Raw genomic sequence first — 19420 nt, forward strand, 5'->3', positions numbered from 1 at the left:
GACTGCGCGTATAAAAACCCGTACACTTATCTCAGGTATTAAATTAATCCATCACCCTCGAAGTAGTTCCCCTGGGAGTGAACACAACGATCCCAGCGCCGCTGCCAAGCCTGGAAGCATCCCTGGAAATCTTTCTTTGTCAGCCTGTCAAGCACCATCTGCGATTCTGCCTGAATCTCTTCTATCGTCTCAAATCTCCTTCCCTTTAGCTGAATTTTCATCTTTGGGAAGAGGAAGAAGTCACACGGAGCTTAGAAAGGAAGTTGGGGTCGGTTCTTGCAAGATCTTTGAGCTCCTGACAAACGAGAAGTCGATTCTGCTTCTGGTCCTCAGACAGGATGCGTCGCATGTGGAGTTCTTCCTTTAGAATCAGCTGACAGGTCCCATAGCCTATCCCAACAATGTCGCACAAGTCGTTGATGGTACGACGTCGATCTTCGTGAATGGCCTGCCGAATCTTCGTAACATTTTCGGGCGTTGTGCTCGAAGATGGTCGTCCAGAACGCTCGTCATCATGGACAGAGGTTCGGCCATTTTTAAAACGTGAATGCCACACAAAAGTTTGCGGACTCCCCAAATGCTTGCTTTAGCATTTCATAGGTTTCCGTAGCCGTCTTGGCGAGTCTTTGGCAAAATTTGATGCACACGCCATTCCGAAATCGCAGGAGGGTCGGTGTAATGCACTACTAAAACGCCCGTAACTAAGAAACAAATGCTAATTCGCTGATGCCGGCTGGCACACTGATTCACTATGAATGTAGGCCGCACCCCCTAGCGGCAGAAGCTCGTACTACATCCGGTTCGCCCTCTATTGACACAGTCTTGAAACTTTCCGATCGCACCTCGTATACAAACAAATCTCTCACTTTCCAGGCGAATCCACTTGTTCTTTTACGAAATTGTCCTTCATGTAAGCCATTGTGCACGCCAAACCCAGTTCAGTATTCGTGTTGTAAGATATTGAAAGCAATTTGTTGCCATCATCAAATTGCATTCTACCAGGTCACGGTAAAATTGATCAAATTTGCGAATTGAACCGTCGAGTAAAGACAGCTCCGATCTCGCAGAGTATCAGAACTAGTAACACTCTAATTGTGACATGAAGCAGCGTTGTAATGGGAATGAAGTCCTTCCGTGGCCTTGGAGCATGAATTTTGATGGGTACAAGAATATTTTTAGAATTCTCGCAGTCCAGTACTTGAGGCCACTGGCCCTCTTGGGCATAGACACTGTCTTCACTTTTGCGAAGTAAACCTAATCACCCATCACTTAAGTCTGTCTGTCTGTCGTGCCGTTCAGCTATCCCCCAGAAAATTCGCCATCTTCGCAACTCCTAGGGCTTCCCCAAGTGTCGAAGCTATCCCAAGATCTTCCAGGGTTCTTACCCCCCTCCCGGATTTGCTCCGACGGGGATGTTTCCCCTCCGCCCAACCCGGTTTGAACTCTAAGGGGTCTTATCTACAGGATCTTCCATCCCGGGGGTCTGTCCCAAGGCCTTTGATCCATGTGCCTTCAACACCTCTGGGTGTTGCCCACAGGAGTCGTCGTAGAATGGCACGACATGGACCTTGCCAAGTTCCACCGCCCTGGGATCTCCTTCACCAGCTTTTCCGCCATAATTACTTCTCGCGGTATGGTCTCTCGGGGTTGCCTCACCTACGGACTTTCAAATTCCATGGCTCTGCCCTAGCTGTGAGCGTTGACACCAGGATTTGCCATCTACCAACTCCGGGCCTGCCCTCGGAACTGGGCCACGTCCGGGGCTTCCACACCTCGGAGATACCTCTGGGCTTGCCATGTTCTGACGTTTTACCAACTAAGGTTTTAACTAAAATGCTTGATCCCTGGGACTTCATCCCCTCCGCCTGTTGTTTCAGAGTCTTTGCCCACGAAATTTGATCCATTGGGATTCTCAGGGCATTCGACTTACTTCCACCTGTCTGTCAGCTATTTGGCATGCATTTGAAATTGAAAATTTATCGAAATCAGAACATCCTGGGCTACACTTCGTGTATAAATCGAGACTGAGCCACACGCGATCGGTGCTTGAGTAGCCTACATGGAGGGCCTGAATGTTCTGTTTGCAGATGGTTGGGACTTCATTGTCGTAGGTCGGGAAGAGGACGAGAGTCTCCCCTGCGTTGAAAATGGTGGCACCGAGTCTCAGTCTCATCGTTCCTTGCCTTCCGCGTTGGTTAACAACCCAAGGCAACTCGTTGGTTCTGTCTGGACGGATTCTGCACGGAAGCACACACACGTGATAATCTGGAACCAGCTGTATTCGCTACCAGCGCCGCGAATGAATGTCATTTTAAGAGCCCTCATAGTAATTCTCATGGAGATGATATTGAGGCCATAACAACATTATAGAGCAGTGTCATTATTTCGAATGTTGGCAAACCACGACATCAGTTTTCACGGCGATGAGTCTGAAGATTTCTGTCTTCTGGGTTGTTGATTCGTGTATTCTGATAGAAGTTTACCGACGTTTCTGAGGTCTTCGCTGCCTCCATCATCAGGGCGCCCTGATGGTGGAGGCAGCAAGGGCCTTAATCTGATTTCTCTGTACGGGATCGAAGTTGAGGCCTAATGAACTTAGTCTTTGTAGAAAATGTGAGCCAAATACGATGTTATTAGACGTAAATAAGATAGTGTAATTGCGTCATATTGTGAATATTATATCAATTATTTATTTTAATCCGTCTGATCACAATATAATTTTATTTAAAATTTCTTATAATTAAGATAATAAAATTTCGATCAATCGATATGGAACATGAATGATATTTTATTATCTTAATTATAAGAAATTTTAAATAAAATTATATTGTGATCAGACGGATTAAAATAAATAATTGATATAGACGTAAATGTTTTGATTTCACAGAATTTTTATGTTATCTATAAACAAATGGACCACATGAAAGTTATGGTCGATTTTAGATAATCGTGAAACCAAGCGGCAATGACTGTTTCGAGACTTGATGGTCTGAGCACCTGTCTCCGTTCGTTCTTGGATGTGTGGTATATAGTTTTATGCTAGGCCTATCTGCGTTTTCTACTCGTATAATTTCATGTCTTTCTTTGCAGACATATTTAAAATGTTCATCTTCTTGTTCTTACTGACGAATACATTTCAAGAACAAAATTCATTGCCTGTTGCATTTTTCATAATGCCCTAATTTTTTAAAGTCATGAATTTAAAAAAATATATAATTTGGTATATGTTAGTGACTCCTAGAATTCCACAGCATAAAGGACAGAATGTGTTTTGTTATGCAATGCACACGTTTCCATAAGATTTCTACGACAAATAAAGTTCCGACGATGATCCCTATTTCTGAATAAATAACACTACCAAAATGTAGATCTATTTAGAGCCTAATTTTTAGGTCTTAGCTTTTATTTGTTTAATGTGTTCGCCAGTCGCGAGTGTCCATCGCAGTTCTGTCAGCTTTGGGCCCATCATTTCCCATGAAACAGTGTTCTTGTCTAAAAGCTTTAAAAGGTTTAGTCCAGTCAACGTTCTCACATCCTATTTATTAAAATTACATTTTAATATTATTTTCCCATCTACGTCATTATCTCACAGATGGTCTCTGTCTGAACCATTCTGTGACCTTTTTAACGCAGGAACTTATACCAGATTACACGACGCTACGACCCAGAAGACCGCCGTCTTCATACTCGCCGCCGTAAAAACTTCAAATCCTGTCGAGCAGATAACTTTTGAATTGAGCGTCCGGGGGGGGGGGGGGGTTAAAAATTAACCGAGACCTAAGTAACAACGTAAGCGTGACGAAACATGACTATACGTGACCTGAGCTTACGTCGTGACAAGGGATCTCCATAAGTGTCGAAACGTGACGAAGATTTACAAAGTGTGACTAGGCGTGACGTATTGTAAAGGATTGACGAATTGTTTCCATAAGTGTAAAAGCGTTCAAAAATTTTCAAAACGTTACCTAACCTAACCTAACCCAACATAACTTAACCTAACCTAACCTAACCTAACCTATCCCAACCTAACTTAACCTAACCTAACCTAACCCAACCTAAATCAACCAAACTTAACCTAACCCAACCTAACGTAACGTAACCTAACCTATCCCAACCTTACTTAACCTAACCTAACCCAACCTAACTTAACCTAACCTATCCTAACCCAACCTAACTTAACCTAACCTAACCCAACCTAACTTAACCTAACCTAACCTAACCCAACCTAACTTAACCTAACCTAACCCAACCTAACTTAACCTAACATAACCTAACCCAACCTAAATCAACCAAACCTAACCTAACCCAACCTAACTTAACCTAACCTAACCTAGCCCAACCTTTCTAACCTAACCTGTCGTAACATCATCTAACGTATTACAAATTTGCCAAAATTAACCGATAGTTATGTATACTGCGTTCCAGCGTTTTTGGCCGCTGAACTTTTGTGAATTTTAACCTCGGATGGAGTCACTTACCAGAAGTTTGCTGGAAGGGATGGTAGCAGGCCGCGTTCAGTACACTCCAAACAAAATATCACCACGTCATTTAACACAGGAAAGTCGATTTCACTACACTACACATCACTAGAAAATTAACATTGCAGAGAGTATTAGACAATTTTGTCTTTTTCACAACTCTTCCAATTCTTCCACTCCTCACAGACCATCGCTTTCTGAAATATCACTTGTTTCATCACTCCCGCTTATGCAGTCCACTCCATTGACTTCAATTATAATACGTTCAATGCCTTCTTGCTCATAATATATTTGTTCTAATTTTTCCACATGCTGACATACATTATCCCATTCCTTTTTCCCAATTTCTTCGAATCTCTGGCGACTCAGATGCTCGACGTCCTTAATTTTAAATGTTTTGTCCTTCCTTGCAAGCCACTGTTTTAAATCTGCCCAAATACGTTCAGTGGGGTTTAAATCTGGATGGTACGACGGAAGTCTCAGCACAGTACGTTCTCTGTCTGGTAAAATCTGATCAATCACATAATATTTGTGCTTTGATTTATTTAATTTGAGTAAAATGCACAGTTGAGATTTCAATATGCCACAAAATGGGATGTTTCTTTCCAATAGCCAGGCTTTCATTTCGTCTTTCTTTGATTAAGACGTCGGTGGTTTGTCTGTCTGAGTGTTTTGTTACGAGGCATTATCAATGACCAGAAAGGAGATTGCAACAAACATGTCGCATGTTAACACAGCACAGCCACAAGACAACATTATCAGGCTTCTACACTTCTGTACTGACCGACGGAAACTCCTTCCTTCCTTCGTTGAGTGGTCCGCATACTGGGCTCTCCCTACAAGGTCAGCGGCCATAATCGGTGGATCCAGTTCTACTTCCTATTTTTATAGAACCCAAATCTAAATTTGTAATTTTTGTTAGAGAGACTTTTCGTTTGTGGCTTTGCAGTCCTCGGAGAATCTTGTCTCCCTCCTTTTTGTGACGTTTCGGTACTGTTTTTTAAGGCAGTCGATAGTACTCCTACCTTGGACGAGGGTCGTCGCGTCTCGAGGTCTGTGTGTCCCTACATGGGACGTCACAACACAGACGACGACGACGACGACAAAGAGCCTTGCCTCGAGCGAGACTCGGACCTACTGTCCCAGTATCCAAACGACGAAGACCCACTCCCTACTGGCCAGCAGACACGGCAAATAGTGTCTGAAGCCATTTCACCGTAAAACAGGCCACTGTCCATCCCTATTTTATTATTTATTTAGTGTTCTGCCTGGCGACAGGTCCATATGAACAGGATCCTTCCATCCTTTTCTCGGACTGGGACCTGTTCATATGCGTTCTTGGCAGATGATCCAGAAGTGGTTTGCCATTGCCTTCTTCTGTGTGTGAATGGAGTAATTGTTGGGATGCCACGGAGGAAAACTCCGTGTTGCCTAGACCACGGCCTTGCCCAACACAAGTTATAAATTCGGGCACCGCCGGGAATCGAACCCGAGACCCCAGGATTACAAGGTCAGCGTTCTAACCGCGTCCATCCCTATGACGACTTATTTCTGATTATGGCAGACTCTCACTTTCGGTCTACACTCAATCGCATCTGAAAATGATACAGTTCCACGAGACGGGGGTCCATCTGTCAGTGACTGGCTACGAGCTCGACGGCCGGGGTTCGATTTCCGACAGATGCGCTTACAGAGACTTTATCTTTGCAACAACGTCCATGTCGGATCTGGGGCCCATCCATTCTCCTACCCAATGGCTAATCAAATCGCAGTCAGGCACTTTAGAGCCAGGGGACTCGATAGACTTCAGTACGGTTCGATTACCGGAAGGGACACGCACTTTTATGTTCGCCATCTCGTCGTATAGATCGATTTCGTACTCGCTGTTCTTTTCATATATCGATCATAGTGTACTGCCGATGTATCGATCACAGTATGCTGTTCGATGTATGTACTGCTGATCTAGGCCGTATTGATGACGTATGCAATACAAGGCTTGTATTTTAAATATAATTAAATGTAAATACAATGTGTTCTTTTCATATATCGATCATAGTGTACTGTCGATGTATCGATCACAGTATGCTATTCGATGTATGTACTTCTGATCTAGGCCGTATTGATGACGTATGCAATACAAGGCTTGTATTTTAAATATAATTAAATGTAAATACAATGTGTTATTTTCATATATCGATCATAGTGTACTGTCGATGTATCGATCACAGTATGCTGTTCGATGTATGTACTTCTGATCTAGGCCGTATTGATGACGTATGCAATACAAGGCTTGTATTTTAAATATAATTAAATGTAAATACAATGTGTTATTTTCATATATCGATCATAGTGTACTGTCGATGTATCGATCACAGTATGCTATTCGATGTATGTACTTCTGATCTAGGCCGTATTGATGACGTATGCAATACAAGGCTTGTATTTTAAATATAATTAAATGTAAATACAATGTGTTCTTTTCATATATCGATCATAGTGTACTGTCGATGTATTGATCACAGTATGCTGTTCGATGTATGTACTGCTGATCTAGGCCGTATTGATGACGTATGCAATACAAGGCTTGTATTTTAAATATAATTAAATGTAAATACAATGTGTTCTTTTCATATATCGATCATAGTGTACTGTCGATGTATCGATCACAGTATGCTATTCGATGTATGTACTGCTGATCTAGGCCGTATTGATGACGTATGCAATACAAGGCTTGTATTTTAAATATAATTAAATGTAAATACAATGTGTTCTTTTCATATATCGATCATAGTGTACTGTCGATGTATCGATCACAGTATGCTATTCGATGTATGTACTTCTGATCTAGGCCGTATTGATGACGTATGCAATACAAGGCTTGTATTTTAAATATAATTAAATGTAAATACAATGTGTTATTTTCATATATCGATCATAGTGTACTGTCGATGTATCGATCACAGTATGCTGTTCGATGTATGTACTTCTGATCTAGGCCGTATTGATGACGTATGCAATACAAGGCTTGTATTTTAAATATAATTAAATGTAAATACAATGTGTTATTTTCATATATCGATCATAGTGTACTGTCGATGTATCGATCACAGTATGCTATTCGATGTATGTACTTCTGATCTAGGCCGTATTGATGACGTATGCAATACAAGGCTTGTATTTTAAATATAATTAAATGTAAATACAATGTGTTATTTTCATATATCGATCATAGTGTACTGTCGATGTATCGATCACAGTATGCTGTTCGATGTATGTACTGCTGATCTAGGCCGTATTGATGACGTATGCAATACAAGGCTTGTATTTTAAATATAATTAAATGTAAATACAATGTGTTCTTTTCATATATCGATCATAGTGTACTGTCGATGTATCGATCACAGTATGCTATTCGATGTATGTACTTCTGATCTAGGCCGTATTGATGACGTATGCAATACAAGGCTTGTATTTTAAATATAATTAAATGTAAATACAATGTGTTCTTTTCATATATCGATCATAGTGTACTGTCGATGTATCGATCACAGTATGCTATTTGATGTATGTACTTCTGATCTAGGCCGTATTGATGACGTATGCAATACAAGGCTTGTATTTTAAATATAATTAAATGTAAATACAATGTGTTCTTTTCATATATCGATCATAGTGTACTGTCGATGTATCGATCACAGTATGCTATTCGATGTATGTACTGCTGATCTAGGCCGTATTGATGACGTATGCAATACAAGGCTTGTATTTTAAATATAATTAAATGTAAATACAATGTGTTCTTTTCATATATCGATCATAGTGTACTGTCGATGTATCGATCACAGTATGCTGTTCGATGTATGTACTGCTGATCTAGGCCGTATTGATGACGTATGCAATACAAGGCTTGTATTTTAAATATAATTAAATGTAAATACAATGTGTTCTTTTCATATATCGATCATAGTGTACTGTCGATGTATCGATCACAGTATGCTATTCGATGTATGTACTTCTGATCTAGGCCGTATTGATGACGTATGCAATACAAGGCTTGTATTTTAAATATAATTAAATGTAAATACAATGTGTTCTTTTCATATATCGATCATAGTGTACTGTCGATGTATCGATCACAGTATGCTATTCGATGTATGTACTGCTGATCTAGGCCGTATTGATGACGTATGCAATACAAGGCTTGTATTTTAAATATAATTAAATGTAAATACAATGTGTTCTTTTCATATATCGATCATAGTGTACTGTCGATGTATCGATCACAGTATGCTGTTCGATGTATGTACTCCTGATCTAGGCCGTATTGATGACGTATGCAATACAAGGCTTGTATTTTAAATATAATTAAATGTAAATACAATGTGTTCTTTTCATATATCGATCATAGTGTACTGTCGATGTATCGATCACAGTATGCTATTCGATGTATGTACTTCTGATCTAGGCCGTATTGATGACGTATGCAATACAAGGCTTGTATTTTAAATATAATTAAATGTAAATACAATGTGTTATTTTCATATATCGATCATAGTGTACTGTCGATGTATCGATCACAGTATGCTGTTCGATGTATGTACTGGTGATCTACGCCGTATTGATGACGTATGCTATACAAGGCTTGTATTTTAAATATAATTAAATGTAAATACAATGTGTTATTTTCATATATCGATCATAGTGTACTGTCGATGTATCGATCACAGTATGCTGTTCGATGTATGTACTGGTGATCTACGCCGTATTGATGACGTATGCTATACAAGGCTTGTATTTTAAATATAATTAAATGTAAATACAATGTGTTCTTTTCATATATCGATCATAGTGTACTGTCGATGTATCGATCACAGTATGCTATTCGATGTATGTACTTCTGATCTAGGCCGTATTGATGACGTATGCAATACAAGGCTTGTATTTTAAATATAATTAAATGTAAATACAATGTGTTATTTTCATATATCGATCATAGTGTACTGTCGATGTATCGATCACAGTATGCTATTCGATGTATGTACTTCTGATCTAGGCCGTATTGATGACGTATGCAATACAAGGCTTGTATTTTGAATATAATTAAATGTAAATACAATGTGTTCTTTTCATATATCGATCATAGTGTACTGTCGATGTATCGATCACAGTATGCTATTCGATGTATGTACTTCTGTTCTAGGCCGTATTGATGACGTATGCAATACAAGGCTTCTATTTTAAATATAATTAAATGTAAATACAATGTGTGGTGTTATGTTAAAAGACACAACGATTAGATGAACCAGACATGCGGAGCGGTAATGTCATGAGAGGATAATATTAAAGTGGCTGTAAAGAAAATAGGACTGGATTCAGCTACCTCAAAATAGTTTCCAGTGACGGGCTTTTGTTAAGACGTTAGTGAACTGTCACCTTCTCTGGTTAATCTAATGAATTTTCGACTGCTCATTCAAGACACCGCCCTAGGATGTCTGCATGTCGAAGCTTAATTTCGTAATAGCAATACTTTCTGAGTCAAATGCTCGTGATTCGATACAGCACTGTTCATAATTTCCCGCATCGCCTCACCCTTCCTGCCAGCGCGCGAGTCGACTGCTCCTTCCTTATCTATCGATCGGACACTCGCAGCAGAGGCGGAATTCGGTTCACATCTCACGGCGCACACTTAACGGATTTCGGTTGCATTTGGAATGGGGAATGCGTTCAAAATTTCGAAGCGAAACGTGAAGGTAAGAAAGAGGTCGCTTGGGAGACGGCAAGATATTAAAATTTACTTTATATGGATTCAGCTGGCTTATGATATGGACCAGCGTTATGCCCCGAATCTTAGTGTTTCATAAATGATGACGAATTTCCTGAGTAGATTAACGACTGTAAACTTCCAAAGAAGGAATGTATTACCTAGAGATGTACGTATCTAGACTTGCAAATTTTATTTCAAAACATTTTCGAGTTTGTATCTGCTTAATGCATTCCTTTCACTTCGAAAAATGTCAGGTCCCCCCCTCTTTCTAGTTTCCGTTGCACTGAAGATCAGGAGATTTTACTTTAACGGAGGATCATGACTGACGCGTTTGTAAACAAATCGGACAATAAGATATCTGCACTTGGAACTAATGAAGCAATTGGTCTCTTTAGAACAGTGATATTCAACCTGGGGTACGCGTACCCCCGGGGGCACGCGAAGACATCTTAGGGAGTACGTGAAATTTGAAAAAAAAAATATTATTTCATGATAAACACTGAATAATCAGTAATGTAATTTATTTAATTTATTTTAGATGTAGATTATATACTATGTATAACTTGAATTATACGCCAACAACTTTTGGGGGTACAAAGTTGAAGATAAATTATATCTGGGGGTTTATTATTTATATTTATTTAGTGTTCTGTCTGACGACAGGTCCATATGAACAGGATCCTTCCATCCTTTTCTCAGACTGGGACCTGTTCATATACGTTCTTGGCAGATGATCCAGAAGTGGTTTGCCATTGCCTTCTTCTGTGTGTGAATGGAGTAATTGTTTGGATGCCACGGAGGAAAACTCCGTGTTGCCTAGACCACGGCCTTGCCCAACACAAGTTATAAATTCGGGCACAGCCGGGAATCGAACCCGAGACCCCAGGATTACAAGGCCAGCGTTCTAACCGCTAGACCACCGCGGCGGCCATATGACGTGAGTATGGACCAGATCACGTTCATGTATATTTGTTGGACTTTGCGGTGTTGCTGTCAAGAAAATTGATTTCTGCAAACAGTAAATTTGTGGCTATTAGGGCTTTAGTTAATGATGAATGTGAGGATGGAGGAAAAACATTAGAGCGAAACACAATTTGTCGCTTGTTTCATTTTGGTTGTTCAGACACGTGTAAAGTGCCAGGAGCTTCCGATTGTAGTGACTCACCACTGCACCGTGCAGTTCAGTTGTGATCTGTTGTTTGCCGACATACAAGGGGCAGCGTTTTGTACGTCTTTTATATCATGTGATGTTAAGTGAGTTGAGCAATCACAGGGAGTAGAATTTTTGTTGACGTCCGATCACAATATAATCATCCAAGGATAAAATAATTATCAAATATGTCTTGTATTACGTCTATCGCTGGACACACGAATCGATCGTAACGAAGCTGTGGAGTTGCTTTTGACATCTGATAACTCAAAAGTCAAATATTTGTGAGAGTTTCGCTTTAAGGACTATTTTCGTTTGTGAACTCAGAAAAATAATCTGCTGACGTCATCATGTGTACGTGTGCTGTACTTTTAGTGTTCCTCTCGCATATTCTGAAGGGGTTCACCGATTTTGTTTAAATTTGGTGTGAGCATTATGCCATTTGAGGCTACCTCAGACATGTTTTATTTTTATACAGTTGGTAATAACAACAGGGCGGGCAGCAGCGACAATTTTTTCACTTGAAGTAGTCAAAAGAAGATTGATTTTTATTCGTGAGATATTCAAGATTAGTTAAGGTAATTTTTATGGAGTTTAAAACAACTTTATGAATTATTCTTTAAAATCCCTTTTTAATTTGCTTGTTAATATTGATTCTCGTCATCACCTGAGTAACTGACTATCGATAACATTTCATAGGTAGAGACAAGGTCAGCCTACTCCCCCCCCCCCCCCCCCCCGTACTCCCCTCTACCTCACCGGACGTTTGTGGATTAGCTGGACCATCTCTGACCTGGAAACCTCTGGTCGCCAACTCATCATTCCGACTCTCCATTTATCTGACCGGAACTCCCGAGTTCTAAAACGTCCTCCGGCGACTGGTCGAGTTGTGTGTCAGGACATTTGTTCCTTGTATTTGGTTCTGGGGTTCACTTTATTTAGGGCGTAAGAAAAATGTTGACTTTATCTCGCCAAGTGTAACTGTAGATATTAGACGGGTTCGATTCCCGGCGGTGCCCGAATTTATAACTTGTGTTGGGCAAGGCCGTGGTCTACGCAACACGGAGTTTTCCTCCGTGGCATTCCAACAATTACTCCATTCACACACAGAAGAAGGCAATGGCAAACCACTTCTGGATCATCTGCCAAGAACGTATATGAACAGGTCCCAGTCCGAGAAAAGGATGGAAGGATCCTGTTCATATGGACCTGTCGTCAGACAGAACACTAAATAAATAAATAAAAAATATAAGTTTGAGTCGGCAGAAACGTTTATCCCAAGCTCCTGATGTTGCTGCCTCATCTAGCGATGCTATTGTGACATCGGCCATTTTCGAAGTACAGGGTGTTCCATAGCTCTCAACACTAAAATACACGACAGTACTTTAGGGGCATGTTCTGTGCACACAATCAAGGAGGAAAGGGTAATGTAAGCACGGGACCTGAATTATGACCTATTTTGTTTTCGAAAAAGAATCATAAAAAGTGGCGAAAACCCGTCAGTAGGAATGTATTTGTTTATAAATCGGTGACTTCAATATACATGCTACTGGTTTGACAATAACAAATTATAATCGAGGCTCGAATTTTTGGTTTGCCCTTACACAGAGCGTGCTCCGCGCTTTGTTAAAGATTGCCGCACGCGCTCAGATATTCCAGGCGTGTAACGAATTATCTCGCATCCTTCTTCTGTCCTCTGTTGTCCTACCACAATATCATTGACTGCCACTATTTTTAAGATGGCCCCGTAAATAAAAATCCGGCCTGTTTAAGTCAGGTGATCTTGCAGGCCACAGTTCGAAAATGGCCAAGAACCATTCGACATTTCCGGGTTTTTTTTACTACACGGAAGACGCCCCCAAAGTGTGCCGTATATTTCAGAAAACTGTGTACACAGACAGCAGACACGTGTAATAACACAGTTGACTGTTCGAGAAGATTTCTGTCTTCTGGGTTGTTGCGTCGTGTAATCTGATAGAACCTCCATCATCAGGGCGATCATCACCCTGATGATGGATGCAGCAAGGACATCTGAAACGTCGGTAAACTTCTACCAGACTACACGACGCGACAACCCAGAAGCCAGCCATCTTCAGACTCACCGCCTCAAATCCTCCATGGTAAGTCATCTTCCATACGAATGCTTATTGTCACCTCGTGATAATTCGTACTTCTGGGTAATGCTACACTTCTTTAAGGTGTCGAACTAAAAGCCAAATGCAGGTTTTGGAATGTTCTTTATGATTTTTACATTTTACAGTGAATTAGAGGAAGCTGCTATCTACGAGATGCGATCGGAAAGTTTCAAGACTGTGTCAATAGAGGGCGAACCGGATGTAGTACGAGCTTCTGCCGCTAGGGGGTGCGGCCTACATTCATAGTGAATCAGTGTGCCAGCCGGCATCATCGAATTAGCATTTGTTTCTTAGTTACGGGCGTTTTGGTAGTGCATTACACCGACCCTCCTGCGATTTCGGAATGGCGTGTGCAACAAATTTTGCCAAAGACTCGCCAAAACGGCTACGGAAACCTATGAAATGCTAAAGCAAGCATTTGGGGAGTCCGCAATGGGTCGTGCACAAACTTTTGTGTGGAATTCACGTTTTAAAAATGGCCGAAACTCTGTCGATGATGACGAGCGTTCTGGACGACCATCTTCGAGCACAACGCCCGAAAATGTTACGAAGATTCGGCAGGCCATTCACGAAGATCGACGTCGTACCATCAACGACTTGTGCGACATTGTTGGGATAGGCTATGGGACCTGTCAGCTGATTCTAAAGGAAGAACTCCACATGCGACGCATCCTGTCTGAGGTCCAGAAGCAGAATCGACTTCTCGTTTGTCAGGAGCTCAAAGATCTCGCAAGAACCGACCCCAACTTCCTTTCTAAGCTCCGTGTGACTTCTTCCTCTTCCCAAAGATGAAAATTCAGCTAAAGGGAAGGAGATTTGAGACGATAGAAGAGATTCAGGCAGAATCGCAGATGGTGCTTGACAGGCTGACAAAGAAAGATTTCCAGGGATGCTTCCAGGCTTGGCAGCGGCGCTGGGATCGTTGTGTTCACTCCCAGGGGAACTACTTCGAGGGTGATGGATTAATTTAATACCTGAGATAAGTGTACGGGTTTTTATAGGCGCAGTCTAGAAACTTTCCGATCGCACCTCGTATTATCTTACGTCATTTCAGGATCAAACATAAGTAACATCGGTGTTGTTCTCACCTCACAAGATCCCGAGCTCGCCATATCATTATTACTGACCATAGGAAATTCTCAAATGCACGATGTGACCTCCAGTGGCACAACTTTCATACCACGTTTTGTGGGAAACCGTTCAGTTCGTGAACTGGAAGGATTAACGAGGAGATACCAATGCGATATCATAAGGACAATAGTCTTAAAAGACAATTTTGATATCCGCATTTCGGTGGTGCTTACCTCTGACCACGAGTTCCTCGAAGCTGCTGACCACCAAACCCTTCCGCACGTTACGCCAGCTGTCCCATATCTTGAAGGGCCTTTTCCCCCGCGCCTCCTGCAACAAAGAATAAATAATTCCTAAATCTGCAGCCTCTCGTCCTTGTACTCAGGAAAAGAACGACTTAAACCTCACTTATGGTACTTTCTAGGAAGGACTGAGGAAGACCAGTGCAATAATTTTCACGATACTTTGTCTCCAGGAGGGATTCAAACTGGATACTAACAGAGTCGGTGACCTGGGACCCCCGCACATGCGCGACGCTGTCATGTCGGTATCAGTACCGATCTGGAAGCGTAGCTTCGGGATCAGCCTCAGTGGTTTTTTTGTTCACACACAGAAGAAGGCAATGGCAAACCACTTCTGGATCATCTGCCAAGAACGTATATGAACAGGTCCCAGTCCGAGAAAAGGATGGAAGGATCCTGTTCATATGGACCTGTCGTCAGACAGAACACTAAATAATAATAAGATGAGGTGGTCTAGCGGTTAGAACGCTGGCCTTGTAATCCTGGGGGTCTCGGGTTCGATTTCCCGGCGGTGCCCGAATTTATAACTTGTGTTGGGCAAGGCCGTGGTCTAGGCAACGCGGAGTTTTCCTCCGTGGCATCCCAACAATTACTCCATTCACACACAGAAGAAGGCAATGGCAAACCACTTCTGGATCATCTGCCAAGAACGTATATGAACAGGTCCCAGTCCGAGAAAAGGATGGAAGGATCCTGTTCATATGGACCTGTCGTCAGACAGAACACTAAATAATACAAATAATAATTTGTGTTATGTATGGTCCACACTCATTTTACCATCCTTGTATATAAATTTAAATTGTAAGCTTATGTGTCTGTTCGCTCGAGAACCGACAAACCGATTTACGCCAAACTTGGCATGCCTATTTTTTGAGATTCGGAAGAAATCACGGGGTGTGTGTGCGAGTATACTAACCCCGTTACTTAGAAATCATTCGTTTATTAATAATATATTCTGATATTTCCTCAGCTTATAAAATAAATGTTATAGATGGAAGATTTCTCGATCATACTTTGTTATGTTGTTGATCTATCAGCTTTCAGTACAGTTCCCGTAATCAACGTATCATAATCATAATTGGATCTCGCAAATGTTAGTTAGGGAGCATCACAGAAGTTGTCCCCATTCCATATTTGAAGAATCTCCGTTGAACTGCTGTCTCACCGGCAAGGATTCTTCCTGTCTGATCCTTTGGGCGTCAGTTCCTGCTAGTGCGTCTCTACGGAGAACTCAGAAGTGGATTCCTCATTGCCGCTTTATGCAAGTCTGAGTGCAGATCCCGGACCATAGTCGCGTACACCCACTTAGTCGCGAAACCTTTCATGAGGCTTGCTAGTCCAACGGGAGCTACAGTGTACAAGACGTCTGAATCCGTGCAAGGAGGCTGTTCCCTCCATAGGAGTCCACTCCTCGCCAATGGTGTCAGACTTTCAGATTTCTTTCTAATTTCCATGGGCGTATCGTAGAACAGCTCTTCTGAATTCTTTCCTGAGATCTGGTCGTGGTGGAGGTACCCACGTAGGCAAATACCAGAAGATTTTGGTGTTCGTATTAGACAGCGACGTCCTTTCCTATCGCCTGAACACTTACAACAACCTTTTCTCCTGTCGAACCGAATGCCTTGCATCGAACTCTCCTGTTATTTCGTAGCGATCGGCGGCAACGCCATCTCTGTACGGCCTTCCTAACTAAGTGTCTTGCAGAATCCATGGTAATTGAGATCGGTATGATAAATCGGCTGTTCTGACCGAGATATTTTGCGATCTTCCACAACCCTCACTTTTAACTTTTGATCTGATAGATTTTCACCAGATTTAGTATTGATTTTATGTCATTGTAGGCTATCAAATTCTAATACTTATGAGGTGGGAGGTGGCCAGACAATGTCGAGAACTGAAATTATGTGTGGTAATAGATAGATCTTCGATAAATTTGAAATTTATCGGGATTTTTTTTTTGTAGGGCCTAATACAACAAACCGGCGGCTGTAGGGTCTAACTTTTGGTTTGATGTTGACAATCATCGAACCATTGGAAGTAAACAGCATTTTGTAAGGATGTACTGAATCAAATATTATTTTTAAGTCAACTGCTTTTAGCTGTAACGATAAATTTGGAAAACAATGAAAAGTTATGACCTCACCAGGTCTCGATCTTGTGACCGTCTGCACACGAATACAGCACGCTAACCCATAAACCAGATTTCTATTTATTACATATTAATGACGAATTATTTTCAGGATTGTGTGTGGAGAAGGAAAGTAGGCTTTATAAATTCCAACCGGAAATCCTTTTTACAAAATTCCCAAACATCAATAATATTTCAAAGTTAATTACGCTGTGTATTTAAGCATTGTACAAAGTCAACGTAAATATATTGTTCAATACATTGTTTAAATATTGCATTCTTGCTGAAATTAGTATGTTCAAAATAGTGACGTAGGAGAATTAGGAATGTGTACAAAATTTTAGCCAGAAAACCTCAAAACAATAGACCACTTGGGAGACCTAGGTGAAAATATGATAATATTATTAAAATGTTTTTTTATATATTTAGGATATAAAAATATGTGTATTAGATACGTCTGGCTTAGGGTAGCGTCCAGTGGTATTTATGTTGAGACAACTAGGAAGTTGCCGCTGAACTTTTTTGGGGAAATTTATCGAAGAGCCAACAAAGCCTCCCAAGTTACGACGGTCGCTGTTTCTCCATCCTCAGAGTGTCTTTCGCCACTCAATACGTCGCGTTTCAAACGTTTAGAAAGGTTCTGTTTGTCTGTGGGTCGCCCTAAGGATTCAGGATTTAATTAACATCGGAAATCAAGTACCGAACAAGGGTTATGAAATTTTGAGAAATTATTTTGCACTCCTACTCGACACGTTATGCAAACAGGTTGGACAACTGTAAGAAAATTAATGACCACGTTTTCTGAATCTTAGACATTCGTTTTGAGCAACCAGGAAGTCTTTATAGACAGATCTGGGAAAGGAAGTTCTTAGTAAACAAAATTTTAAAATACAAGACTTCCGTATAACTCCATCTGTAAAATATGATATTTTTCATTGTGTTTGGAATCTCTCTTATAGAATTTTGTTTGAATTTGTGGCTAACGTAATACAAGATATTTTTTTAAAAATTTTAACTAACTTTAAGAAGAATATGAAATCTGAATCTCGTCTGTTTTTTATTCACAATGTCAGATGCTCGGAACTGTGTCGGAACATATCTTTGAAATTAAGGAGGTGTGATTTATATTTATTTTTTTATTGAAACCGGTTTCAGAACTTTTTCTTACGAATGTACTATGGAGCATTACCTCACGTCTGTTTTTGTAACATTTAAAATTCTGGTCCTTTCTCGTTCTACCTTTACCTTAACAGCTTCAAAGACGTCTCCTATAAAGTCAAATAGGAACCCCGTGATTCCTGCTACAAATTCAAAACGTCTGAGTTACTGTGTCATATAAACAATGTTGATTAAATAGTTATTTTAATTACTTGTATTTTTTTATTATAACTTACAATTTACATACGTGTGTGAGTTTCTTGTAGATGTTTGAGGCACGCTAATGTTGATATTAAAAATTCAACAATTTTATTATTTTATTGATTATGCCGATAAACATTAATATTTCTGTTCTGTTCATTTTTAGCGTTCTCACGATGAAAATTTGCCAAGTGACACATTTAGAAACATTTAGAATGATTATTTTGATGCATTGAAACGCATTTTATTCCAAATACAAACATTCCACGAGTTTTCTGCTGTAATATTTACTGTTTAAGCTGATCACCACTAGTCATATTACACAACGTACGAACGTAAATTATTTTTCCCTCGTATTTATTTCAGTATATTATTTTTATTTATTTAGTGTTCTGTCTGACGACAGGTCCATATGAACAGGATCCTTCCATCCTTTTCTCGGACTGGGACCTGTTCATATACGTTCTTTGCAGATGATCCAGAAGTGGTTTGCCATTGCCTTCTTCTGTGTGTGAATGGAGTAATTGTTGGGATGCCACGGAGGAAAACTCCGTGTTGCCTAGACCACGGCCTTGCCCAACACAAGTTATAAATTCGGGCACCGCCGGGAATCGAACCCGAGACCCCCAGGATTACAAGGCCAGCGTTCTAACCGCTAGACCACCGTGGATTAAGATAGAAGTTTCGTGTAGTGAGGCTCTAATTTATCTAATTCGAGACTCCTGACTGCATTTCGCACGAACTGAGGCGACTTCTCCCGACTGTGACCATGTGCATTCTGAGATGAACCACTTGGAGGCTGGAGTCGCGGGTTAGAATCCCATTGGATACATGGGCGTGTATCAGCATCCTTTCTGCTACAGACGATCCTCCTACCTAATTTGGCGAGGTGGAGCTATACAACCCATTTAAGTTCATTAAGCGACCACGGCACATACGCCAGACCGAAGGTCGTGGGCGTGTGGTTAGTATTCCGGCTTCATACTTAGGAGGTCCCGGTTTCAGATCTTGGCTCTGACAGAGGTTCTTCGTG

General features: G+C 40.8%; 2 protein-coding genes across 2 annotated transcripts in view; one reads left to right on the top strand and one right to left on the bottom strand.

Moving 5' to 3' along the window:
- Nucleotides 1-19420, top strand: part of Hsepi (D-glucuronyl C5-epimerase) — a 68534-nt gene that overhangs the window by 23761 nt on the left and 25353 nt on the right. The gene's annotated exons all lie outside the window — the stretch shown is intronic.
- Drep2 (DNA fragmentation factor-related protein 2) overlaps nt 1-19420 on the bottom strand; it is a 33968-nt gene that overhangs the window by 10110 nt on the left and 4438 nt on the right. Inside the window, exon 2 of the mRNA XM_087347003.1 lies at nt 14832-14928. Coding sequence (XP_087203129.1) covers nt 14832-14928 — 97 coding nt within the window. The remainder of the gene's footprint in view (nt 1-14831; nt 14929-19420) is intronic.

Source organism: Zootermopsis nevadensis, unplaced genomic scaffold (genome assembly GCF_977971745.1).
Source record: "Zootermopsis nevadensis isolate Lab colony 2312 unplaced genomic scaffold, Znev_1.0 Znev_ptg000001l, whole genome shotgun sequence".
NCBI classification, from domain to species: Eukaryota; Metazoa; Arthropoda; class Insecta; order Blattodea; family Termopsidae; genus Zootermopsis; species Zootermopsis nevadensis.